Source organism: Perca fluviatilis, chromosome 17 (genome assembly GCF_010015445.1).
Source record: "Perca fluviatilis chromosome 17, GENO_Pfluv_1.0, whole genome shotgun sequence".
Lineage (NCBI taxonomy): Eukaryota > Metazoa > Chordata > Actinopteri > Perciformes > Percidae > Perca > Perca fluviatilis.
In genome coordinates this window covers 7,469,374-7,494,223 of record NC_053128.1, presented here as the reverse complement: position 1 = coordinate 7,494,223, position 24,850 = coordinate 7,469,374, and the positions used below count along the sequence as shown (strand labels likewise).

Sequence of the window (24,850 nt, the reverse complement as noted above, 5' to 3'; positions counted from 1 at the left end):
ACACACACACACACACACACACACACGCACACATCCTCCCTTCTTCCTCTGAGGTCAGCCGATGATGCTGTTGATAGACTGGAAATGACACAAAAACACATTAGAGGATGAAGAACTTCACTTGGGATGTTTATGTTGACTACTGATATCTCCGTCACTCACACACACACACACACACACAAAGCCTTGAACGCCTAAGTAGGCTGCGCTATCTCCGTTTCAATGTGTGCTATGTGCGAGGGAGGGCGAGAGAGATAAACATCATCAAAGGCAGCCAGAGAGAGAGAGAGAGCGAAAGAGAGATCATCAGAGAGAGAAATGAAAAGGGAGTGGGATCAGAGGAGGCAGAGAAGCAGACAGACAAAAACCCCTTCTCAGTTCGGATCAGATGAGACGCAACAGTGAACCCACTGAGGAGAGAAAGAGAAGGAGTTTTTGGAGTCTGTCATGGACCTGCTGCCGCCGTTAGCGTCCACAGTGTTAGCCTCCGCAGTCAGCCTGCTGAGGGACAGCGCTGCTGTTCAGAGCATCACCCGGAGGCTCAACAGGAGGTAGGCAACGCCTGAGCAGGTCAGGATGACTTTCTAAAGAAAAAAAAAAAAGAGTTTGGAGACTGAGTGATATGAAGTAACTGTCCATAGCATCAGCCAATAAATCCTTTTTCTGATTCAGGCTACCTCCATCCGTCCAATCACTTTATCCATTTATAATAATGACGACTGGAATTCTGGAAACTCAACTGCATGCCACAACGTTGTGTTCATGATAAGCATGTGTAGTGAATACACACACCCAGTGGTGGAATGTAACTAAGTACATTTACTCAAGTACTGTACTTATAAGTACAAATTTGAGGTACTACTTTTTAATACCATTTTGTACTTCTACTCCGCTACATTTCACAGAAAAATGTTGTACTTTTTACTCCACTACATTCATCTGACAGCTTTAGTTACTAGTTACTTTACAAATTCATATTTTTTTGCACACGAAACATGTAGTTTATTAAATATGATGTTTTATTACAAATTAAACTACCCGACAATATATCGGCCTACAAGTCCAGCTGAAATGATCAACACACAACGGTTTGGATCGTTTTCCAGTTTCTAAAATGTGTGAATTTTTGGGCATTGAGTACTTTTACTTTTATTACTTTTAAGTACATTTTCCTGATGATACTTACATACTTTTACTTAAGTAACATTGTCAATGCAGGATTTTTACTTGTAACAGAGTATTTTTCCAGTGTGGTATTAGTACTTTGCCTGAAGTAAAGGATCTGAATACTTCTTCCACCACTGCGCACCCCATACAGTTCAAACCCCTGATGAGTGGATCCTCCATGAACTGTATATCATAAGATCTTGCATGGTGGCTCAGTGGTTAGCACTGCTTCCTCACAGCAAGTAGGCACTGCTAAGTACTGGTTTGGATCCCCAGGCAGGGTCTTTCTGTGTGGAGTGTGCCTCTTCTCCCCGAGTTTCTGTGGGTTTCCTCCAGGTGCTCTGGTTTCCTCCCACCATAAAGACGTGCATAGGAACTCCTGCCAATACCCTTCCCTTAGTCTCGCTTTGCCAGACCTTTCTCCACCGCGGCGCTGCGGAGGAGGGTCTGGCTAGTCCACACAGCATTCCGGGATGGGAGAAAAACGTGCTCTGGTTGGGGTCAGCCCTATGTTCCTACATCCCAATGGTCCCACAGCCATATGTTTACCACCAACATGAAAATTAGGCCCAATGTTCCCACATTTCTAGGACATTTTCAAAATTAGGTCTTGCGTTCCTACATTTCCCTTCAAGGGTTAGTGTTAGGGTTAGGGGTTAGGCGAACATAGGGCCTAATTTTGGAAAACAATCTTAGAAATGTGGGAACTGTGGCAACATATGGCCTACTTTTGAAAAAGAAATCTTAGAAATGTGGGAAAATAGGGCCTAATTTTGGAGAAAAAAATCTTAGAAATGTGGCAACTGTGGGAACATAGAGCCTATATTTGAAAAAGAATCTTAGAAATGTGGGAACATAGGGCCTAATTTTGGGAAAAAAATCTTAGAAATGTGGGAACATAGGGCTGTGGGAACATAGGCACGCTCCCCGCTGGTTTATTGACATTTATTTAAACCAATCACAATTGTCTTGGGCGGTGCAAAGCACCGTGAAACGCTGCGATGCCGCTGCAAAATAGCCTCGGGAAGGAACTTGTTTTGGTGGAACGTATGTGTACGTTCAAAAGTCGTTTTAGTCGTGCAACAGAAAACTCAGATTGGACAGATAGTCTAGCTAGCTGTCTGGATTTACCCTGCAGAGATCTGAGGAGCAGTTAACCATAGTTACCATAACCTCCTTTTTTGTTTTGTTTTTGAGAGGGAGAGAGAGATTATGTGGGCACGGTCGCAGAAGTTGCAATGTGAGAATTTGGTCCTAAATTTTCAAGCAGGTTGTGTTGGGTCTGAATGTGTCTGACGGCGTGATCTTGGGTTGAGGACTTTAAATTAACAACCAAACATTTCCAGTTTCAATCCCAGTTTTCCCATGTGGGACAGCCTGAAATAATATGGCACAGCCTCACAGGGGCCTGTAAGGAGGTATACAGTATAAGTATAAGTTTGCACCTTGTCATAGCACAAATATCTATATTACAAGATACGATAAGAAGCCTTTATTGTCATGATTTGACAATGAATCAACAAAATTGCAAATGCCCCTCCCAGTGGTGCTTAAAAGAAACTATATTATATTGCACACATCCGTGTTTAGAAGATAAAAAGAAGAAAATTCATTCAACAACCAACATTCATCATAAAACGGCAGTCAGGTTGTGATAATAAATAAATATATAGCACAGATTTTAATAATAATATAACACTACACAGAAAATGAATGTAAGAACAATAATAAAATGCATTATGAGTGTAGATTTAGAGTGTGGATGGCCTTAGGCAAAAAAACTGTTCATTAGTCTGGTGGTTTATGTTCTGATGGACCTGTAGCGTCTCCCTGATGGCAGGAATTCAAAGAGATGGTGGCCAGGGTTGACAACTACAGTCTTTAATGACGTGTTTTGCTTCGGAAAGGTAGCCGGTGTTTACAATGTCCTGGAGTGAGGCGCGAGGGCAGCCGGTGATTTTTCTGTGCAGTGTTGAGGACCCTCTGAAGTGCTTTTTTTGTCTGCTGCTGAGCAGCCAGCATACCACGCTGTGAGGCAGTATGTTGTGATGTTCTCTATTGCAGAGTGGTAGGAGGCTGCCAGCAGCTTTCCACATATCTGATACTGGAACTCGCAGGGAGTGCAGACCCTGCTGGGCCTTTTTGACAGCAGCTGTGGTGTTGGGAGACCAGGAGCGATATCTCCTGTTGTGTGGATTCCCAGGAATTTAAAAACTGTGAACTGTTTGCACACAGTCTCCATTTCTGAAGATGGGAGTGTGGGGGGGATCAGCTCTGCACTTCCTGAACTCTAGGATGAGTTATTTTGGGGGAGTTTTGTATTTTGCGTCAAGGTTGTCGTCGGGACACCACACCAACAGTTTCTGAACCTCGTTTTGGTAGGCCGACTCATCCTCTCCCGAGATGAGTCCCGCTAAATTTAATAACAAGAGTTGGAGGAATGGATTCCTGTGCAGTCATCATGTGTATAAAGTGAGTACAGTAGTGGGCTCAGCACGCAGCCTTGCGGGGTGCCAGAGCTGAGCGCGAGGGTGGACGAGAGGTGGGGGCCAAAATGTCATATAGGCCTATTTATTATATATATGATATCATAGTTGTATTGATACCAATGTACCAATGACACTAGTAGTCTAGTGAAACACAGGGATTACAAATGCCCCCCTATATGGACAGTAATGCTGTGTTTTGAAGCAGAGTTAGTTTGTGTTGAGTTTGTACTTTTTATATTTAAAGCTTACTGAGGAACAAGATATATTTTACTGCTAACCCAAATCCAGGTGCAGATACATTTTTTAAAAGACATTGTAAGATAGGGCTCATTTTGAGGTTCTGACTTCTTTTTTTTTAGGAACTACTACTACTACTAAGAACTACTACTTCTTTAAATAAAATGTATCCCACAAACTAAAAGCATAGCTGGTTAGGAAGCAAGTTTGGTAAGTTTTGGTAAGAGTGGTTATGGGTTTGAATTCTTTCTGGATCTTCAAATATTTGATTTGCCTTCTTTTATCCACAAAACTAACTTCTCCACGAGAACAGAGTTGCTGTTGTTTCCTCTGGGATTCAAGCCTACATTTCTATGATCTTGTGCGACTCCTGAGGTGATCTGTCACACAACGATGCTATAGTGATATCAACGTCTCCTGTTTCTTCCCCTCTGGTAGAACCATGTCATCTCTGGAGATGTGCTGGCCGGTGCCGATGCGAGCCATCGGGGCTCAGAACCTCCTCACCATGCCGGGAGGAGTTTCCACTTCAGGATACCTCCACAAGAAGGGAGGCAGCCAGTTCAGCCTGTTGAAATGTGAGTTCATGTTGAAAAAATTAAGTGTGGGTGGACACAATGAGCAGAAGATCTGACAATGTATTGTATTCTACAGTTATTTTTTTTTTGCATTCATTTATTGAGCCAGCAACTTTTGCACCTCAGTCATACCATGTTCAATTTTATCACACAGGTGGATGGATGGATGGAAATGTTTTTAATATCTGTTGCGTGTCTTACAGGGCCACTGAGGTACATCATCATCCATAAGGGCTGCGTTTACTACTTTAAGAGCAGTACCTCTCCTGCACCACAGGGGGCGTTCTCTCTCAACGGCTACAACAGGTCAGTGAAAATTCTTCAGCTGCTGACAGTCCTTAATCGGTAATGTTGTAGGAAAGTAATACATAACATTGTACCCTGTCATAGCACAAAATGACTAATATAGCATAGGTGTATTGATAACAACCAGGGGTTGATGCATAGACTGTGTAAGTGAAGCCAAAACATCCTGATCGCCCACCCCGGTGGCTGGCTGCAGTATAGGTCATAAAAACCGCTCCATGTTAGCGGATGGGACATGGGCCAAACTAAAAAATTAAAGGTGCAGTAGGTAAGACTTATAAAACTAACTTTCTGTCATATTTGCTGAAACTGACCCTATGTTCCAGTAGAACTACATGAAGCAGGTAATCCACCAAAATCCGGCTCCTCTGGCACCACCTACAGCCTGTAGTGCGATTTGCTAAAATCCACCGCTCCCTGTTCAGATGCACCAATCAGGGCCAGGGGGGTCGTCTAACTGTGTGTCAATCGCTGTTCATGCACACGCATTCATTCTCCCTTGTGGGGAGAGGGGCTTAGGAGACCGTTTTGGGCTTTAGCAGAAAGGGGGGAGGGACTGAGAAGTTGTTGATGTTCAAATTTTTTAGCTAAGTCCTGGATCTTCCCAATCCTACCTACAGCACCTTTAAAGTACACGTCAAATAGATTTTTCACAAAGATTGGTTCTATCATTTAAGGTAGTTTTGATCATGCTGGTGTTTGTTAAAGTGTTGGGATAAGTTTGAGTTTTATTAGTTATTTAATGCTATAAAACCAGGGTGAAACTTCATGATTGAAAGCTGCGATTGTCTTGCGATTGGCTCCACCGCCTGATCACTACTGGGCACACTCTGGCTCCAAAATCACAAGACGGCAGCGCCCGTATCTGGGATATTTTGGCTTCACTCTTATACAGTGGGGGGGAAGTAGAGATGGCATCATCCGTCTTTATATCATCCGTCTTCATATACAGTCTCTGATAAGAATCCGATAACATCACCATGTGATGAGATCTGGCTTTCAGAACTCATTCTCACTCCAAAAATAAGCTACTCCAATAAGAAAACAAAAGTTCAGCAGTTGGTACCATAATGTCTTTGTTTTGTTAAAATGGATTTTATAAAATTGGTATCGAAAAAAAAGTTTAGGAACCGGTATCGAAGTCACTGTATTGGTATCGCCACCGGTATCAAAAATCTTTGAACGATACCCAGCCCTAGCTACGGGACAGACTGCCACCAGTAGAGGTACTTCATTAGGGTAGTTCTGAAATTCTTGTCTTACAAGGATGGATTCAGGCTCATAAACAGAGTTGAAATTAGCATATTTTCCTTCGTAGATAGAAATATTTCTTCCCACATTTCTCCTCCTCCACAGAGTGATGAGAGCAGCAGAGGAGACAACGTCCAGTAATGTCTTTCCTTTTAAGATCGTCCACTTCAGTAAGAAACACAGGACGTGGTTTTTCTCTGCAGCCAGCGAGGACGAGAGGAGGGTGAGGACAACCACACATGTACTCATATATACAGTGTGTGTGTGTGTGTGTGTGTGTGTGTGGGGGGGTCCAGTATACTTGTGGGGTCCCAACAGCTTTGTGGGGCCAAAATGCTGGACCCCACAAGTTTAAAGGGCTGTTTGAGGGTTAAGACTTGGTTTTAGGATTAGGGATAGAATTAGGTTATGGTTAGGGTGAGGGTAAGGGTTAAGGTTAGGTATTTAGTTGTGATGGTTAAGGTTAGGGTAAGGGTTAAGGTTAGGCATTTAGTTGTGATGGTTAAGGTTAGGGTAAGGGTTAAGGTTAGGCATTTAGTTGTGATGGTTAAGGTTAGGGTAAGGGGCTAGGGAATGCATTATGTCAATGACAGGTCCCCACAAAGATAGTGCCACAAACCTGTGCGTGTGTGCGTGCGTGTGTGCGTAGTAGCTCACATAACTGTTATGCCTTTTTAATAATAATATAATTATTAATAACTAATATTACAAATTTTTTATGCCATTTCACACATGGAATTTTTCCATCTTATACAATGAATTTCAATTAGTTTCAATAGTGTTTTTTAGCCCTATATGAGCTATTATTGGCTCACAGGCTGTAGGGTGCAAAAGTCACACATTGTCCTCTCAATTGCCAAAATTCTCCATATTACCTATTGTTTTGTTTTTACAGAAATGGATGCGATACCTGCGAAGGGAGATAGATCACTATAACGACAGAAAAGATCCCCAGATTTCAAGGTAACGACACACTCTAGACTCTTAACTGTCGTACCATGTGTGATACGGAAAGTATTTAATATACGAATAATAGTTGTCTTGATATTATAAAAGCATCAACTATATATGATATAAGACCCAAAGCACAATTGAACTGAAAAGAGCTAGATAAAACTAAACAGAACAGAACAATACAGTAAATAGAAGCCAAAAAGTGATTGTATTAGATGTTAGCTTTTGGCTAGCTGGCAAATTGGGATAGTAAATGACATAATGAATACCATAAGAAAGAATAAAAATGTTGATTGTTTTCTCGATTAATTGATTAGTTTGGTCTATAAATTGTCAATCAGCGTTTCCCTAAAGCCCTAGATGACGTCCTCAAATGTCTTGTTTTGTCCACAACTCAAAGATGTTCAGTTCGCTGTCCCAGAGGAGAGAAGAAACTAGAACATGTTCACATTTATCATGCTGGAATCAGAGAATTTAGAAAAAAGAAATGACTCAAACCAATTAACTGATTATCAAAATAGCTGCCGATTCATTTAATAGTTAACAATTTATCGATTCATCTTTGCGGCTATAGATGGAAGCTAAGCTAACTGGCTAGCTTATAGCAATAACAGCTAGTTTTGAGAGCAGACTAGCGGCTATTCATATATCTACATCCTGCAGAACATTTCATAAAATCCACTCACACTTGATGTATATTTTTTTTTAATATTATGTATTAATGATAACATTTTCTTTGTTGCCATAGTGACTCAGAGTCAGATGCCGACAGTTTCTATGGCTCCATTGAGAAGCCCATGGATATTAAGCACCCCTTCAATAACGCAGAAGACGGTGAGACCACCTTAATGAATACAGTACATACCCGCAGGGTGCGATTCGTGAAGAAAGCAGGAGGGGGATGTTTTTTTGATAATGCACAACAAAACAGATCATGCAAGAATTAAATCCCCATTCCAAATCCAATATCATGGATATAGTGCCACTCGGCCGGCCATGCCAAAACACTTCACACTTCAATATTCAATGGCAAATAATCTCAAAATGAAGTAGCACAACGTGGTGTCAACATAAAACACAGCGCTTTAACTATGCGGCAAAAAACACAAATGCTTTCACCCAGGAAACGCTCGTTCATTCCTCGGGAGTGTTTTTAATCCAAACCACGATCTTTTTCCTAAACTTAACTAGTCGTTTTTGTGCCTAAACTTAATTGTCATTGCCGCATGACGCTCACTTTTTCTGGCTTAACTCCACCACATGGCCCCAAAACTTTTCAACTTTTGGCTAAGATATATGTGACTTTTTTTGCAACGAAAATGTGGGGATTATGAAATCATGCAAGCCCCGCATATTTTGTGCGGAAAATGGCAATTTATGAGGCGAAAGTGCGGCGTACTTGAAAAAATGCGGCCCCCGCATAAATATGCAGACTTTGGCTGATTATGCATTGAATTATGCGATCGCATAATCGCGTTTTTCTGGAGGGACTGACTTCTATTTTAGTTATATAATTAATATATGGTCTACGCTATTGGTGAAGTAGATGATCACGCTGAGGAGCGGGGGGAATACATTTTTTTTCGCAGAGGCAGGGATATGTAGACCAGAAAGGGGGTAAATCCCACGCATCCCCCACAGCAAATCGCACCCTGCAGACACGTAACCCACCCGTTCTACTTGCGTGTTCTTACACTGTGGTATCTCTTCTTTCTGGGTGTAGATTACGGGGAGGATGATGACGACGATGACGATGAGCCAGACTATTTGAAGCCAGACGGCGACTGTTCGCCGACATCGACAGGTGACGCAACCCACCACACATACACACTGTAGCGCCTGACTCTCTGACATAAGAACTGATAGTAGTGAGGTCAAAGGTCACGTGTGGAGACACAGAAGCCACAGTGTCGCACTACCTCTCACACGCACTGGGACTTCCCTGTAAATGGACTACAAGCTGAGGTGAAAGCGACAGCTAGAGGGAAATAATATGGTTGAAGGAAGCGAGGACAATAAAGAGAACTGCAACTGGAAGTGCACTTGTACTTATAAAAACACCCACACGTGTTTTTGGATATTTTGGTAATTTTCAGTTTCTATTTTTTTTTTTTTTTTTTTTCAACACATCCAATAGTTTATGTGAGTAGGCCTATTAAGAAATGTGTGAAGATTTGATTTTAAATAAACATTTTAATATTTAAATGAAAATCAATTAGCAAAAATACTGTGTGACTGTAAAAAAACAACAACGTTGATTTAACATGTATGTATTGAAAGATTCACACTAGTTGGTATTAGTTGAAGTGTATTCTGATCGCCACCAGCGGACCTTGTTCACCGTAAAACAGGAAAGATAACCACTTATTTAAACAATCGGCACATTTTTAAAGGAAAATCTATAAAAAATTGGAAATGTATTAAGCCTCAGATGCATAAAATGTGCAGTTATGCACATAATATAATATACATACGGTAACACTTTATTTTGATAGTCTGTTGACACTCTACCAGTAGCTATTGTGGACATATAGGGAAAATCAGAGTGCAGTAAACATTTAGGGAAACAAACATTTACAAAAAAATACTTTAACCAAAACAAACAAGTCTGATTTAAAAAAAAATTTTACCTCTTCAGGTCGACCCGCGGGGCCGCCCCCCACCTACCCCCCTCCCCCAGTGCCGGCAGCATCCCAGCTCCGTCAAGACTCCAGTCCAGGTTTCCACAAAGGCCCGCCTCCTGCCGTCCCACCTCTACACAGAATCCCGACCAGCCCGCTCCCCAAAAAACCCCCGCCCTGTGTCCCCCCTCCCTCCATACTGAAGGACCCCAACAAAGGACCACCCCCTCCCCTGCCCTTTGCCCCCCACCTGCACAGGTCCATTTCCCCCACCCCGCCGCCTCCTCCTCCCCCCAACGCAAAGAAAACTCTTCAAGGCCGGGTGGCATCAGCGGGGGGGCCTGGGAACGATAAGAGAGACTGGAGGCCTGTGCCGGCCTTATCGGTCCAGACCCCCGCAACTCTGCCCATCTGTGACCAATTAGAGAGCAGGATGGTCCTAAATGGTCCCGCCCACCGCTCCCTTAATGCTTTGGGGAGCCAATCAATGGGCAGCAACCACCACTGGGAGACGAGCAACCACCGCAGCAAGCCGAGCCTACCTCCTCAGTTAAACGTTGGAGGGGCTAACCTCAGACCTGTGATGTCAGACGCCCCGTCACACAATAAGCCGCCCCCCGGTCACCCGCCACTGCCTGGTCACCCTCCACTCTCTCCTCTACTTAAAGCTGGACTACTAAATAAGCCGCCGGTACCTAAACCTCCTCTGCCAACATTGAAACCCCCGCTGCCTGCAGCCAAGTCCAAGCAGTCGGGCACACCACTTCAGTAAGTCGACTTCAAAGAACACATAATAACACCGGTGTATAACACAAAAGGTGACTCTGGTTGAAGCAGCAGCACTAAAGGCTTTCTTTTCCCCCCCAGAAGAGCATCTCCAGACGGCCAGAGCTTCCGTTCGCTGGGAGACGAGACGCCCACAGAGTTCAGGAGGAAACGAGACTCGTCCAAACACAGCGGAGGAGACGACTCCGACGAGGACTACGAGAACGTAAGAGAGACCGAAGTGATGTGACAACTGACACCGGCTTTCACTACGGGCCTCTCAAACACATCCTGTATAGATTCTTTATCCCGCATGCAGGCTACAAGACTCTAAGTCAAATACGGCTCATTCCACAAGATATTTTTGTCCCAGACTGTTGTCCTGTTTACGGGAAGGTGCCCCAACTACACAACTTGCTGGGTTTAGGTATGGGGTGATGAGCCATTTTCTCAGGGGATACCCAGAGGCACTGCTTAAGGATGAAGCTGTCATGCTTGGCCCCTGGCCATTTGATCACATTTATCACAGCATTTGTTTTATTAAGGTCAGCATCAACGTACAATCCGGGCGTGAATCGAGTGAGCGAACTACACGACCAAGTATGGCAGGGGAAACCGGCAAATCTGGTAGAGCTTCTGACGAGTCACGTTTTGTTGCTCATGATTAGTTGGAAACATTACATAATCGCTAAAGCGCTGACATAACGAAAGAGCGACTGCTCTTATTGCAACACACAGTGGATTTATGCGCTTGAATTGAATCACCACCCAGGTTTTGAAATGTTTCTGTAGCAACATACTGTAGCGGCAGACACACTTGTAGAGAAGGACTGAGTGCCCCGTTTCTGTCCATGTCATGTTGTAATTCAGCTGCCAGCAGGTCGGTAATTTGCAGCATCTCCGCTCGGGAAAAATGCGCCAGGACAACAAACTTTACACATACTGTACCAAGGGCAAGGTGTAAGATTTAGGTTGTAACTTAGGACTACGTTGGAACTATTTCAACTGGTGCGACCGTTAAAAATGTTAGTAGCGCGCAAACTCCGTCCTAAGTTAGAACTTACGTTTAAACTAGTCTGCGTTTGAATTTACCCATAGCTGGTGCAACCCAGGTGTACCTGGATTCAATTCTTGTGGCATTACAAGAAAACCACGTGAGAGGTCGCTGAGATTGCCGAAGACAGGGCTAAAATGGATACCTGTAACTTAACTACAAACTACAAAATCTTTGAGAAACAATTCAATTCCTCAAACTGAATTTTGTGCATTTCTAAATCTCAGTATCTTAATGACCTATATTTGAGCCAATATCAGTGCTTCAATAAACACATTGTGTTTAACCAGGTGTTTCTATCTGCAGATGCAGCTGCCAGACTCCGTGTTCATTGATACGACTGAATCCAGCTTCGTGGAAAAGTAAGAAGGATGCCCTTTTTTTGTAATATAGAGTTGAATAACTGAAATGTTCCTTCTGCAGGCCACAGCTCTGCTACTTTGCAAAACATTTCTGCCCTCTAGTGCTGTATTGCATGCAATTAATTTTTTCGATGTTGCCTTTATTTCCTTTATTTGTGAGGTAGACGCGTAGTAGTTGCTATATGTATTCTGGTTCAGTCTTTCTTATGTGCAGCGGCAACTTCATCACAGTTCATAGCGATGAAGTAATCTGAAATAAAAGACACAATATGTAGCCAGTGATAATGTTTTCACAGTATGTGCCCCTATTGATAACCTGTCACCTGTGCAGGTTGTTCAGAGAGAGCCCCGTCCCTCCACAGGATGGACTGTACGCCATCAGGAACTCAGGAACCAAAACATCAAAGGTAAAAAAAAAAAAAAAGAGGTTGCTAGGTTAGGGGTTAGAAAATTATGAAAAGGTTTCCTGTCCACTGCAGAAATGAGTGTCGCTACATAGAGACGGAGTGCAACGCGTCATACTCTGAAAACCACGCCCTTGGGAGGGGAAAACAATCGGTGCCACAATATGCAAGGGCTGAAACACTAGAAAAGTGCCTGCCTGGGTAGCTCACCTGGTAGAGCAGGCGCCCATATATAGACGCACATACACGTAAAAAATTTTTCCCACGGGGGATAAAAATTATTCAGCAGAGGCAGGGATATGTAGACCAGAATGGGGGGAAATCCCACGCATTCCCCACGGCAAGAAAAGTGCCTGCCTGGGGCGCCTGGGTAGCTCACCTGGTAGAGCAGGCGCCCGTATATAGAGGTTTACTCCTCGACGCAGCGGCTGTGGGTTCGACTCCGCCCTGTAGCCCTTTGCTTTCCTCCTCTCTCTCTCCACTTTCATGTCTTCATCTGTCCTATGAAAATAAAGGCCTAAAATGCCAAAAAACATATCTAGCTAGCTACATGCCGGTAGCTAGCTAAAAACATCAGATTTAAGCATGTCAAAGGAGTATTTTAGGAACCTACGTCTACCAAAGAGGACAACTTAGCTGTTAGTAAGCTAATGTTAGCTATGTGTTAGCAAGCTAAGGCACCTCCAAACATAACACTATAACACAAGTTGCAGACTGTGTAGAAAACGTTTTAGCTTGACTTACGGATATATAGTTAGCTTAAAACTGTCATTTGGATATTTGACTTGGTAACAAAATGCTTGCTGAACACGTAGCATGGGCATGTCGTTATGTTATGGTGAGAATCCCAGTCTTTCCATTCATTCTCCTGATTCCTTACACCTGTATCAACTTTTGTCTTCATAAAAGGTTCGGTTCAGTCAGCTTAAAAACAAGAGTAATGGGTTATTTACCATGTCGGTAGTGAATTCCACCACACAGCAGCTTTTAGACATTTTCCTGTTGTTTGCTAGCAGACGGAATTGACACAGAGGCACCTCCACGCAATACAAGTCAATGGAGAGCCATGAATTGTTTCAAATGTGCTCTGTCTCTACAGTCCTAACACTAGCACCAGCTACTACTCAATTATATTGTGTGTAGCAAATGGTGATGCTTACACGCTAAACTAATCTGGTGAACATAACTTTATACCTGCTAATCATCAGCGTGTTGTCATTGTGAGCATGTTAGCATGCTCATTTTAGCATTCAGCATTGTGTCTAAGTACAGCGTCACAGCGCCGTTAGCATGGCTGTAGACCCTTTGTGCTGTTTGAATGACACTTGGTGAATTACTCACAGGCTTCTCCTCTTAGAGTGTATTTAGAGACGCTGAACAGTTAAACTCCGGCTCAGTGTTCTCTACAGAAAATATACAGAAAATTAATATTGCGTATATTAATTGCTCTACCCTCAGCTCGCTCTGTACGAAATAAATACTGAGCTCATGTATGTCATCGTAGACACAGAGAACTTAAACCCAGTTCTCTAAATGAAAATATCACTCAGCTATAATACTGCCTCAAGGAGCCTTATTATTTTTCTTAGACAAATAAACCTACTTGCATGTACTGTACTGTGTAATATATCAAATTGTAGGACTAGTAATTATCACTTCCTCATTTAATCACCCCTGTAGTTTACTGTATATTCCCAAAAGGTCATTACAGATAGGCAGAAAGAGGAAACAGACTATCTATTGTTCTGATATCTAGCATGGCATTAAAGTCAAAACACCTGTTACTGACAAATAGGTCCTAATAAAATCATTTGGTGTTTTTTCCAGGTGCTGGTGGTGTGGGATATCAGTATAGCCAAAGCCAGAAACTACCGACTGTTTGAAGAGGTAAGAGGCCTCTCTGGCGTTCTTTGACTTATTTATATACAGTATACAGTTATAATTATGTATGTGTAGACATGACAATGTAACTAAGGCTGCACGATATGAGAAAAATATGCGATAACATTGTTGAATATCACGATAACTGTATCACTTGCGATAAATAAACAAATATTGAAATGTATTCAGTTCTGCATTTCTGCTGCTTTCATTATTCTTCTAAAATACAACAAATGGCTTGTTGAATTTAAAACAAATCAAAGGAAATCATTTCCAACATTCTTTTTTTATCAAATTCAAATTCAACAGTAAATTAAATATAAAAGGCACCATTAAAAGTGTCTATCGCGATATGTCGCAGCCTTTTCGCGGTGTGTTTATTGCGCCAGTTGATATCGCGATGACGCTAAAAAAAAAAAAACGACATATTGTGCAGCCCTAAATGTAACATTTACATTATTAAAGTCTCCTTTTCGCTGTGGGTGTTTATTTAAATTTTTTTTTTGCCAGGCGGACTGTGTGTTTCTGGACAACGAATTCACCTTCCCCACCCTGGCAGCTGTGATCGAACACTACTACAGCCATCCGCTTCCTCACCACGGCTCGCTCTGCCTGCAGAAGCCCTACACAAAGGGCTTCTGATCAACACAGTCGATCGGAAGCAGAACGCAGCGTCAGGATGCGTCTCCGTCAACGACACGTGGAAATAATCTCGCTCGCGCAGACGAAATAGCGGATCGTACCGCTCACTGTTCAGTGGGAAAGATCTGCGGTTGCACCAGAATGCACAGCAAAGCTTCAGGTTAAACAGCAAGGACAGTAACTTTCTGACTGCTCGGACACCATGGTGTTGTGTGTGCAACTTATGTCAACTGTAATAACAAGACGAAGAAGAAAAAAACCATTAGCAATTAACAGTTAATGGAACATTATTTAAAGTGCTCATATTATGCTTTTGGGCTTTTTACCCTTTACTTTATTGTGTTATATATATTTTTTGTGCACGTTATAGGTTTACAAAGTGAAAAAGGCCAAAGTCCACCCCAAAGGGACTTACCATCTCACAAACTGCTCCAAACAGTTCTATTGTAGTCCAGCCTTTACTTCAGAGACAAACGTGCGTCACTTTGTAACACACGTTATAATGCTCGCCTAGCTGCTAGCGTGGCCTCATACTCTGCTTCTGACTGGCTAGTAGTCCTTACCTAGCTACTGTCAGGGCACGCCCTCATACTCTGCAACTGACAAGCTAGCAGTCCTTACCTAGCTACTGAGCATGTGCGACTCCGAACAAAGATGGAACAGAAGTGAGATGCCTCACTCTGTAGCTAAAACAGAGAGCTCAACACACAGGGTGACAAGAGGAGACGCAGCAATGTGCAGTACAACAAAAATATGGTGTTTTTTTAAAATTTAAACCATGTTAAGCTATTCTGGTACAACCTCTAAATACAATTATGAACCTGAAAATGAGTATAATATGAGCACTTTAACTCACTGTAGAATCATATCTTAACACAGCAAGCCATCGTCATCTTTTGTGCACTGACAAAATCCGCTACTGTAAACGTGTAAAGTACAGGTCAATTATTAAGGGAATATTTTAGTTTTGACAGAGATAAACCCGTTCTAAAATCTATCAAACTCTCTGGACCAGAAATCTTAAAAGGGGAACTACGCCCATTTCCAAACTTCATACATGTTATTCCTAAGGTCTAAGATAGTCCAAAGACATAATGCTAAAAGTGGAATTTGTGTTGACATCAAGTATATGGGTAGATGAGAACATTACGCAATGGGTAACGTAGAGCGAGTGGGTCATTGTTAACTACAGGCTGATTCAAGTCCTGCATCACCCTGTTGGTAGTCTGAAAGGATAAAGCCAGACTTGGCCCCTCCGCTTCCATTCTCTGTGTGTTGCTGTTCTCAAACTACATTATCTACATTATCCCAATTATTACATGGCTACATACTAATGAAATCAATAATTTAACAGAAAACATTGATGTAAAAGTGATTTTATTGATTTGAAAATGGTCTTCCAGAGTGTATGATCTGTGTATGAACTGCGACCACAGCTGTCCATTGCTGTTTTTTATAGCAGTGGTCTGCTATACAGAAATAACAGACTGTAGAATAACTGACCAATCAGAATCGAGTATTCAAAAAGCCGTGTTATAAAACCGAATAAGCTCATTTGGGTAAAAAAAAAAAAAAACAGAGAACAAAATCAAAGTCTCCTGTTTGTTGTTTATGGAGCAGTTCCAGACATTATACTTGATGACATCACAAGTTTGACACCTCCTCTGGTTTTTTGGCTTTGAGAGAGAGTAGCTCATGTTCACACGTATCGACTAACCTATCCCAGGCCATGGAAATAACATAATGGAATTTTTGATTCCCCTTTTGAAACGGTCCTGCTGCTTTATGCCGTCTGAAGACACAGGGTTAACAGGAACATGTGAAATGATGGTGTAGTGATGAAGCCCAATCCCAGAGCCAGTGTGGTCAGATGCATGCGATGTATTTTGTCCACAGAGGGGCGCTGTGACACCAAATTCCAAAAATCCAATCCAGCTTCACGTAGGATCCTGAGATTCTGTCTCTGCCATGTGTTTGGGTCCGTCCCAATGGCCACTCTCTATACTTGGGAGAAGCCAAGTCCCTCATTTCAACTGCACCTGAACTGAAAAAACAATCTTTTGAATGATTTCTGGCTTATTTTAAGAAAAGGAATTTCTAAAAAAAAATTTTTTTTTTTTTTTAAATAATTTTTTAAAAATAAAAGGAGGGGGGGGGATTGGGGAATAAAGGGAAAAAATTTTTTTTTCCAAATTACAAAAAAAAAAAAAAAAAAAAAAAAAAAAAATATATATTTTTTTAATTTTTATTATTTTTTTTATATTTATAAATTTTTTTTTATTTTTTTAAAAAAAATAAATAAAAAAAATAAAAAAAAAAAATTTAATATTTTATAAAAAAATATTTTTATTTTAAATAAAAAAAAAAAAAAAAAAAAAAATATATTTTTTTTGTTTTTTTTTTTTTTTAAACCATAAAAAAAAAAATATGATCTTTCCACAAAAAACAACAAGGGGGGGGGGGGGTTTTTGTTTTTTTTGGAAACACATTACCTTTTTTTTTTCTTTTGAAGCTGTGATGGGACAATAATAATAACTGTCCTACTAATTGGTGGCGCATGGCAAGCGCTTAAGTCTTCCAATAATTAGGGTATTGGGATGGACCTGTTGTCTCTTATATTCTCATCATGTGCCCCAAATCGGACCAGTTTCAGGACCAAACCACACAGACTTGTGTCATCCCAAACAGACGCATATACCCCGAACCTCAGAAGTCATAATTGAGAGGGCAGCAACGTCTTCAAATATTACACAAATCTTCAGCCTCTCGCCCAGACTTTGTACCTCTGTTATCTCTGTGTAACCTATTTAGTTCGCAGGACACATGCACATCTTTTCTTGTCCAAGTGCAGAGTCCAAAAACTAATTTGTGATTTATGCAAAGGACTTTTTTTCTTGTGGGTCCATGGAGGGTAAAAACATCTCACTTATTAAGAAAAAAAAAAACCAGACCATAAAATGGTGCTAAATGCCAAACTGAACATGAAGAAACTCAAATTTGATTTGTTTCTCAATTGCAAAAAAATGTTGACATATACAGTTTGTACACCACTGACTTTAATGCTGTAAATCACTATATTTATATGTAAATGCTGTATGTACTGTAAAAATGTAAAAATATTGTTTTCTACAGAAATATATGTTGAGACTGTATAAAGGATTACTCAGAGCCTCCTGTTGGTTGCCTTTTGTTAAATTTCTGTATCTAAACTTTTGAGCTTACCGACTGGCCTGTAAAGAAGTTACAGGTTTGAGCATCATAACGCACAAACTCGAGGAAGACAATACTAGAAATTCACCCAATGTAAAAATGCTATATTAATAATTTGATTCAAGCTATAGTGCGCAGCTATTTTATATTAATGAACATCCGTTAACGTTCAAGCCATTGCCAAACGAGTTGCTACAAAGCTAATTAAGACTCAGCTCCACACATCTCTCTCTGGACTTCTCAGTACGGTTGTGTTCAGGAAACTGGTGTCGTCTGGCGACATTCGCGTGCAGAAGCTCGAGTGAAAATAAGTACCTCTTCTAAAGCTTCCATCATGTTTTTTGGGGGTTTTTTTCGGTGCGCCGAAGGCTGGCGTCATGTCAACACGTTCTCACTCCCGTCGCGTCAAAAAGCGACGCTTGGTCGGGTGCCTTTTGGTGTTTGTTATTGACGCAAAAAGTCTCCTTTAGCGACACACAGGCGTTCTCGGACAGGACTCGTGGCGTCCCTTTTTTGACGCTCCGGGTCGGGAGTCAGGACGTACGATTAACTGACATGCGGATAATCTGAGTTGAGGTATCTGAATTGGCACGGGGCAAGACAAAGACGCATCCTTGCAGTCAGGAAACAACAGCTGATAGATAGATAGATAGATAGATAGATAGATAGATAGATAGATAGATAGATAGATAGATAGATAGGTAGATAGATAGGTAGATAGGTAGGTAGGTAGGTAGATAGATAGATAGGTAGGTAGATAGATAGGTAGGTAGGTAGGTAGATAGATAGGTAGGTAGGTAGGTAGATAGATAGATAGATAGGTAGATAGATAGGTAGATAGGTAGATAGATAGGTAGGTAGATAGATAGGTAGGTAGGTAGATAGATAGGTAGGTAGATAGGTAGGTAGATAGATAGGTAGATAGGTAGGTAGGTAGATAGATAGATAGGTAGATAGATAGGTAGGTAGATAGATAGGTAGATAGATAGGTAGGTAGGTAGGTAGGTAGTAGATAGATAGATAGATAGATAGATAGATAGATAGATAGATAGATAGATAGATAGATTTTTATTGATCCCAAAAAAATGGGAAATTCCGGTGTTGCAGCAGCAAAAGTATCAGACACGCATCACACATACAGAATATACATGAAGTAAAAGGATACAATATACATGAAATAATAGTAGGATACAATATAAGAACAAATAGTTTAAAATAGCTATAATATCTATAAAATAAAAGGGGTGTGAATCTTCACTGGTCTCACGATTCATTTTGATTACCATTATCCTGTCAACGATTCAAATCGATTCAATATCACGATGGCTCACGATGCGTCACCTCAATATTGTTATATTACCACACATGGTTTTCATGGACAAATTCAAGCCGTCGGCCATATATGAAATGAAAATGAAAACCCTTTTTTTTTTTTATTGTATCTGCTCTTGAGAAAGACATCCTGAATGTAGCGGAGTCTGAACACAACGGACAAAAGAAAAAGAAAATAATAAAAAACAATAAAAAAAAGCAGCGAGTGGAAAAATCAACAAGCAACATCAGTGGGCAGTTATAATCGACTATGGTCGGTCACCGCGTGGATGCAGAATGGCCGAGGTCCGCATCGCGATGGCATCGATGCGACCATTCATTTCGACGCCCCTAATTAATTAACCAGCTGTGCCGGCTGATTGGTGATCATGTGAACATAATCACGTCGACATTCTCTCGCTGTCACGTAAAAACAAAAACAAAATTCCGCTCCTCGCTTCTCAAAGACTTGACGTGTCGCTGTCTGTGGTGCTGAACCACCCTTATGTACCAATTGCTCCAGACTGACCAAGAAACAGTGTAATGAATGACTAAGCAAACTAACTGTGATCCACCCATCCCATCTTCATAGATATATGTGTATATTTCTCTTTATGACAGACATTTTCATTATGCTTCATTCCACGGTCACTGTGTTTTTTATAACTGATTTTTTTTTTTGGGTGTACCATTCAGTGTTTTTTTCACAAGGTTATAGCTCATTTTGGTGGTACTAAATCACAGCGGAACCACCTCTCCCTTCTCTGCCACTTTCTCAAAGGGCTAAGAAGTAGAGGAAATAAAAAAGAAAGTACTGAAGAGAGCGGTCTACCAGCTCTCCTACGCAGAGGGATAAAGTAACTCCCCCCTTTGGCTACAAACCTCTACAGAATCCTGGCCCAGATTTGGGCACGATTATTATCTGCCTTCAGCCGGTGCTAAGAGCTTCCTGGTGAGATGAGGATAAAACTGTTTGGTCTGAGGAAGTGTTGATATCTGTAGGCTGGTTGCAATTCTCTGCCTTATAAATGTCGCTTCTCAGCTGGATTTCAACATACAGAGACATTTTTTTGGTTGTTTTTTTTATCCATCTGGAGCTGAATTCCACTTACCTAACATTTCTCTCTGCTGTCCTGCTGTGAGCAAGGACAAGTTTAACAACATGTAGTCATTTCAGATAAAGTCTTAACTCTCATATATGTTGCACTGGTCCTTTGCAAAGACAGGAACCCCTTGCTGACTGCATAACACAGTATATATATATATATATATATATATATATATATATATATATATATATTTTTTTTTTTTATCTAGGGAAAACCTTGGAAAACTGCCACAACATTTACAGGTTAACATGGACGTGGGGGTGAAGTGGCATAAATGGAGCCATCTGGTACTGTTAATGTTCACCTTGGGTGAGGGACATCTATCTGCCATGTTTAATTAGAGATTCTTGACTGCGCAAAAAATTATTAAAGGTCCCATGACATGGTGCTCTTTGGAGGCTTTTATATAGACCTTAGTGGTCCCCTAATACTGTATCTGAAGTCTCTTTTATATAGGCCTTAGTGGTCCCCTAATACTGTATCTGAAGTCTCTTTTATATAGACCTTAGTGGTCCCCTAATACTGTATCTTAAGTCTCTTTTATATAGACCTTAGTGGTCCCCTAATACTGTATCTGAAGTCTCTTTTATATAGGCCTTAGTGGTCCCCTAATACTGTATCTGAAGTCTCTTTTATATAGACCTTAGTGGTCCCCTAATACTGTATCTGAAGTCTCTTTTATATAGGCCTTAGTGGTCCCCTAATACTGTATCTGAAGTCTCTTTTATATAGACCTTAGTGGTCCCCTAATACTGTATCTGAAGTCTCTTTTATATAGACCTTAGTGGTCCCCTAATACTGTATCTGAAGTCTCTTTTATATAGGCCTTAGTGGTCCCCTAATACTGTATCTGAAGTCTCTTTTATATAGGCCTTAGTGGTCCCCTAATACTGTATCTGAAGTCTCTTTCCCGAAATTCAGCCATGGTGCAGAATTACAGCCACTAGAGCCAGTCCCACAATGAGCTTTCCTTAGGATGTGCCATTTCTGTGTCTGTAGCTATTGAGGAGGAGAGAGGGCGGGGCAAGGTGGAGGGGGGGGGTGTGGCCTTGACCAACTGCCACTTTTCTCGTGGGTTGGCCAAATTCTCTGGGCGAGCAAAGCAGAGAAAGGGGCGGTAACCTCGCTTGTTATGACCTCATAACAAGCGAGATTCCAGATCGGCCCATCTGAGCTTTCATTTTCTCAAAGGCAGAGCAGGATACCCAGGGCTCGGTTTACACCTATCACCATTTCTAGCCACTGGGGGACCATAGGCAGGCTGGGGGAACGCATATTAATGTTCAAAAACCTCACAAAGTGAAATTGTCATGCCATGGGGATCTTTAAAGGTCCAATGTGTGGGAATTTCTCCCATCTAGCGTTGAGATCACATATCGCAATCAACTCTCTCGCGCCACGCCGTTCAAAGTACGTATTACAGCTACGGTAGCCTTCACGCTTCAAAAAGCCGGTCTCTCGCTCTTTTCAATATTTTTTTTTCTGGGCGAAGAAGAGGACTCCTGTTCCTGAAATCTGGATTTTGAATACGTGTGGTCCTCCATGTTTTCCTTCTTCAAACTTGCCGGGGCCGGGAAGCTACGATACCCATTAGCAGCACCTGTGAGTTTATCATGTGACAGCAAAAAAACGCAAAATGCGGAGCAGTATGTCCTGTATGTCCCTTACCAGCTAACGTATTTCAAGATGCCGCATGAATATGAAGCGTCTACCCCAGTTTATGTGAATGCAAATGTAAAATTCCAAGCCAAAAGGAATTCTTGGAATTGATGGTGGTGGTAAATATTCATGAAAAAGGACAAGTTCGTGAACGGGCAATACAGATTTTGATAATGAACAACTAAACATGTTACACACTGGACCTTTAAGCTTCTCAAAAGCAACCAATCAGCTTGCAGCCAACGCAGACTGGTTACAGTCACAGTGGCGTGCACTGTTTTTTATTATTATTTATTTGAAAGTATTTTTAAACCATGGTATCTCTGTACTCTAACAGGACCCTAAAGTTAGAGGCCAGGTGCCTCTTTTCAGCCACTGTGTCCTTTTGGTTAGTTTAAGCCACCCTAGGTGGTTTCACATTGCATATTCTTAACCCAGGGCTATACTTAGTTGACCCTGGGGTAACTTACTTTAGTCCCCACACACATTGTTAACCCAGGGTTAACCCAAGCCCAGAGCTATAGAGAGGCGAAGTCCTTACCCTTCCGGTGGATCTCATGGGACCTTAATTTGGAAAAGAAAATATGCATGGTAGTGAACGGGGAGAGGCAAATTATTTTTCGATCCCGTTTGAATTGAGCCATGGATTACAAATATGATGTTTGCCAATTTAAAGATACATTTTTCAACTTAAGAAAGTCTCAGTTTGTCGTAGGTTTGTCGTATGACCACTTAGTTTTGCGCTCAGTGAACTACATCTCTCATCTAACACAATTTACGTCGCCTTGCTAGCTAGCTAGCTAGCTGGCTAGCTAGCTGGCTTAGCGCTGTTCCACGATACATGTAACGTCATCGTACCTGATGTGTTTTATCCAGTGTAGTGTTATCAGCAGAGAAGCGTAAAAACGAGCAAGATCCTCTGCTCGTGTGAGTAACGTTACATCCCCGGTACGATACACACAGACGTCGTAGCTTCAGTCATCCATGCGACTTTGAAGTGTTCTAATTACGTATTTTCACAGTCTTATACTTCAACAGTTTAACAATAAACTGAGACTTTCTTGACTTGCAAAATTATCTTTTAAACTGATGAACATCATATGTGTAACTCATGGCTCAATTCAAATGGTGAAAAAAAGAATTAGTCTATCCCCATTCACTCCCGCTCATATTTATTACGAATTAAGGTCCCATGGCGATTCACGCTGCACTTTCACTAGCCCTGGGTTAAATGTCCGTTGGAACATGTAACTAATGTTAACATTCTAGAATTCCATTGTTTGATTCGCCCCATTTAACACTGGCAACTTTTAGCCCTGGGTTTAGTTGGTTTTCATGGGATAATCCCGCAAACTCTGGGCTAACCCTGCTCCGGAGCAAGGCCAGCCAGTCCTAGGCTAAAGTCAGGGTTAGCCCACTTTGGAATGTGCCAGGAGTGTGCCAGTGTGAAAGCTTTTTGAGCCCCAGGCTAACAGGATAAGTGCAGTGTAAAAAGCTCTTCAGTTGTTGATGTAAGTGCAAAAATAAATCTGCAACCTAAATATACTCCTTAAAGAACAATTCCGGCGCAAATGATCAGTCGAAAGACGAACGCCGTGTTTGAGCTATGTTTCTGGTTACTGGTTGCACGGCGTTCGTCGTTCGACTGGTCATGACTGTTTTCCCAAGATAGAGCCTGCTTGTATACGTGAACGCTACTGTCTTTATAAATTATCTTTTTAATAAACTGTCTGTACACTTACAACGTTCTAAATGCTTCGGTTTACGTGTAGGGACCCTCATTATGCTACCCTCTGCCCCGAAGACTAGCGTTATAAGCTAATCAGCAGTTCGCGCTAGCTTGTTTCAAGCTAGAGACACATTTGATTAACATGAAAACATATCCCAGAGAACGGTCGACTCGGTACACATGTTATTATAAGGTTCATTTTGCTTGCAATGTCTGCTCGACCTAATTGCATTTTAACATACTACATTTATACACCAAACCTACAGTAGGCATAGGCTAAGTGCAGAACATTGTATGTTATTTCAGAAGTGAAAGAATGGCTTTTGTTGTAGATTTGTTTTACCCTGAGCTCGCTCACTCGCTCGCCTAAAACAGATGCACACGCGAGAACTCATGAGTTATCGACAACTCACGAGTCGTCGACAACTCACGAGTCGTCGACAACTCACGAGTCGTCGACAACTCACGAGTCGTCAACAACTCATGGGTCCTCGACAACTCACGAGTCGTCAACAACTCATGGGTCCTCGACAACTCACGGGTTGTCATCGACAACTCACGGGTCGTCATCGACAACTCATGAGTCCTCGACAACTCATGGGTCCTCGACAACTCATGGGTCATCGACAACTCATGGGTCCTCGACAACTCATGAGTCCTCGACAACTCATGGGTCCTCGACAACTCATGGGTCATCGACAACTCATGGGTCCTCGACAACTCATGGGTCATCGACAACTCATGGGTCATCGACAACTCATGGGTCATCGACAACTCATGAGTTCCCGAGTGAGCCATGGTCTGCGAGCTTGCAATGTTTCTGGCTCTGAGTCTGCGGGTCGGGACGTTCCTATAACCTGTTATCTCGGACTGTCTCTCTGCTCACTCAGTCGCTTGAGTTGACTTGTGGGATTGCGGTTGCCTACGAAATTGTAAGTTATACAGCTTTTGGCAGCTAAGATGGCTAGGACTAGTAGTAGCTAATGTTGCAAGAGGTTTGTGAGTGGCGCTGTTATCATTTTAGATTGAATTGTAGTAGGATTCAACTGATCCGAGTTAATGATACTAGAGACTCGCGACTTATGAGTCAATGTAAAGACTTGGGTGAAAGATCCGAGTGA

The 24,850-nt window shown here is 41.7% G+C and overlaps 1 protein-coding gene across 3 annotated transcripts in view; it reads left to right on the top strand.

Annotated features, from left to right (window-relative positions):
- sh3bp2 (SH3-domain binding protein 2) overlaps nucleotides 1-15,095 on the top strand; it is a 42,963-nt gene extending 27,868 nt beyond the window's left edge. For 2 of the 3 annotated variants that reach the window (XM_039778810.1, XM_039778808.1), the window contains exons 2-13: nucleotides 4,332-4,471; nucleotides 4,675-4,777; nucleotides 6,134-6,251; nucleotides 6,924-6,991; nucleotides 7,731-7,816; nucleotides 8,706-8,786; nucleotides 9,621-10,371; nucleotides 10,471-10,594; nucleotides 11,729-11,784; nucleotides 12,116-12,191; nucleotides 14,016-14,075; nucleotides 14,580-15,095. In XM_039778810.1, the coding sequence (XP_039634744.1) occupies nucleotides 4,336-4,471; nucleotides 4,675-4,777; nucleotides 6,134-6,251; nucleotides 6,924-6,991; nucleotides 7,731-7,816; nucleotides 8,706-8,786; nucleotides 9,621-10,371; nucleotides 10,471-10,594; nucleotides 11,729-11,784; nucleotides 12,116-12,191; nucleotides 14,016-14,075; nucleotides 14,580-14,711 (1,791 nt within the window). In that variant the 5' untranslated portion in view covers nucleotides 4,332-4,335 and the 3' untranslated portion in view covers nucleotides 14,712-15,095. Of the gene's footprint in view, nucleotides 1-348; nucleotides 552-4,331; nucleotides 4,472-4,674; nucleotides 4,778-6,133; nucleotides 6,252-6,923; nucleotides 6,992-7,730; nucleotides 7,817-8,705; nucleotides 8,787-9,620; nucleotides 10,372-10,470; nucleotides 10,595-11,728; nucleotides 11,785-12,115; nucleotides 12,192-14,015; nucleotides 14,076-14,579 lie in introns of those variants that run through there. The other variant, XM_039778809.1, reaches the window with a different exon arrangement.
- The last annotated feature ends 9,755 nt before the right edge of the window (nucleotides 15,096-24,850 follow it).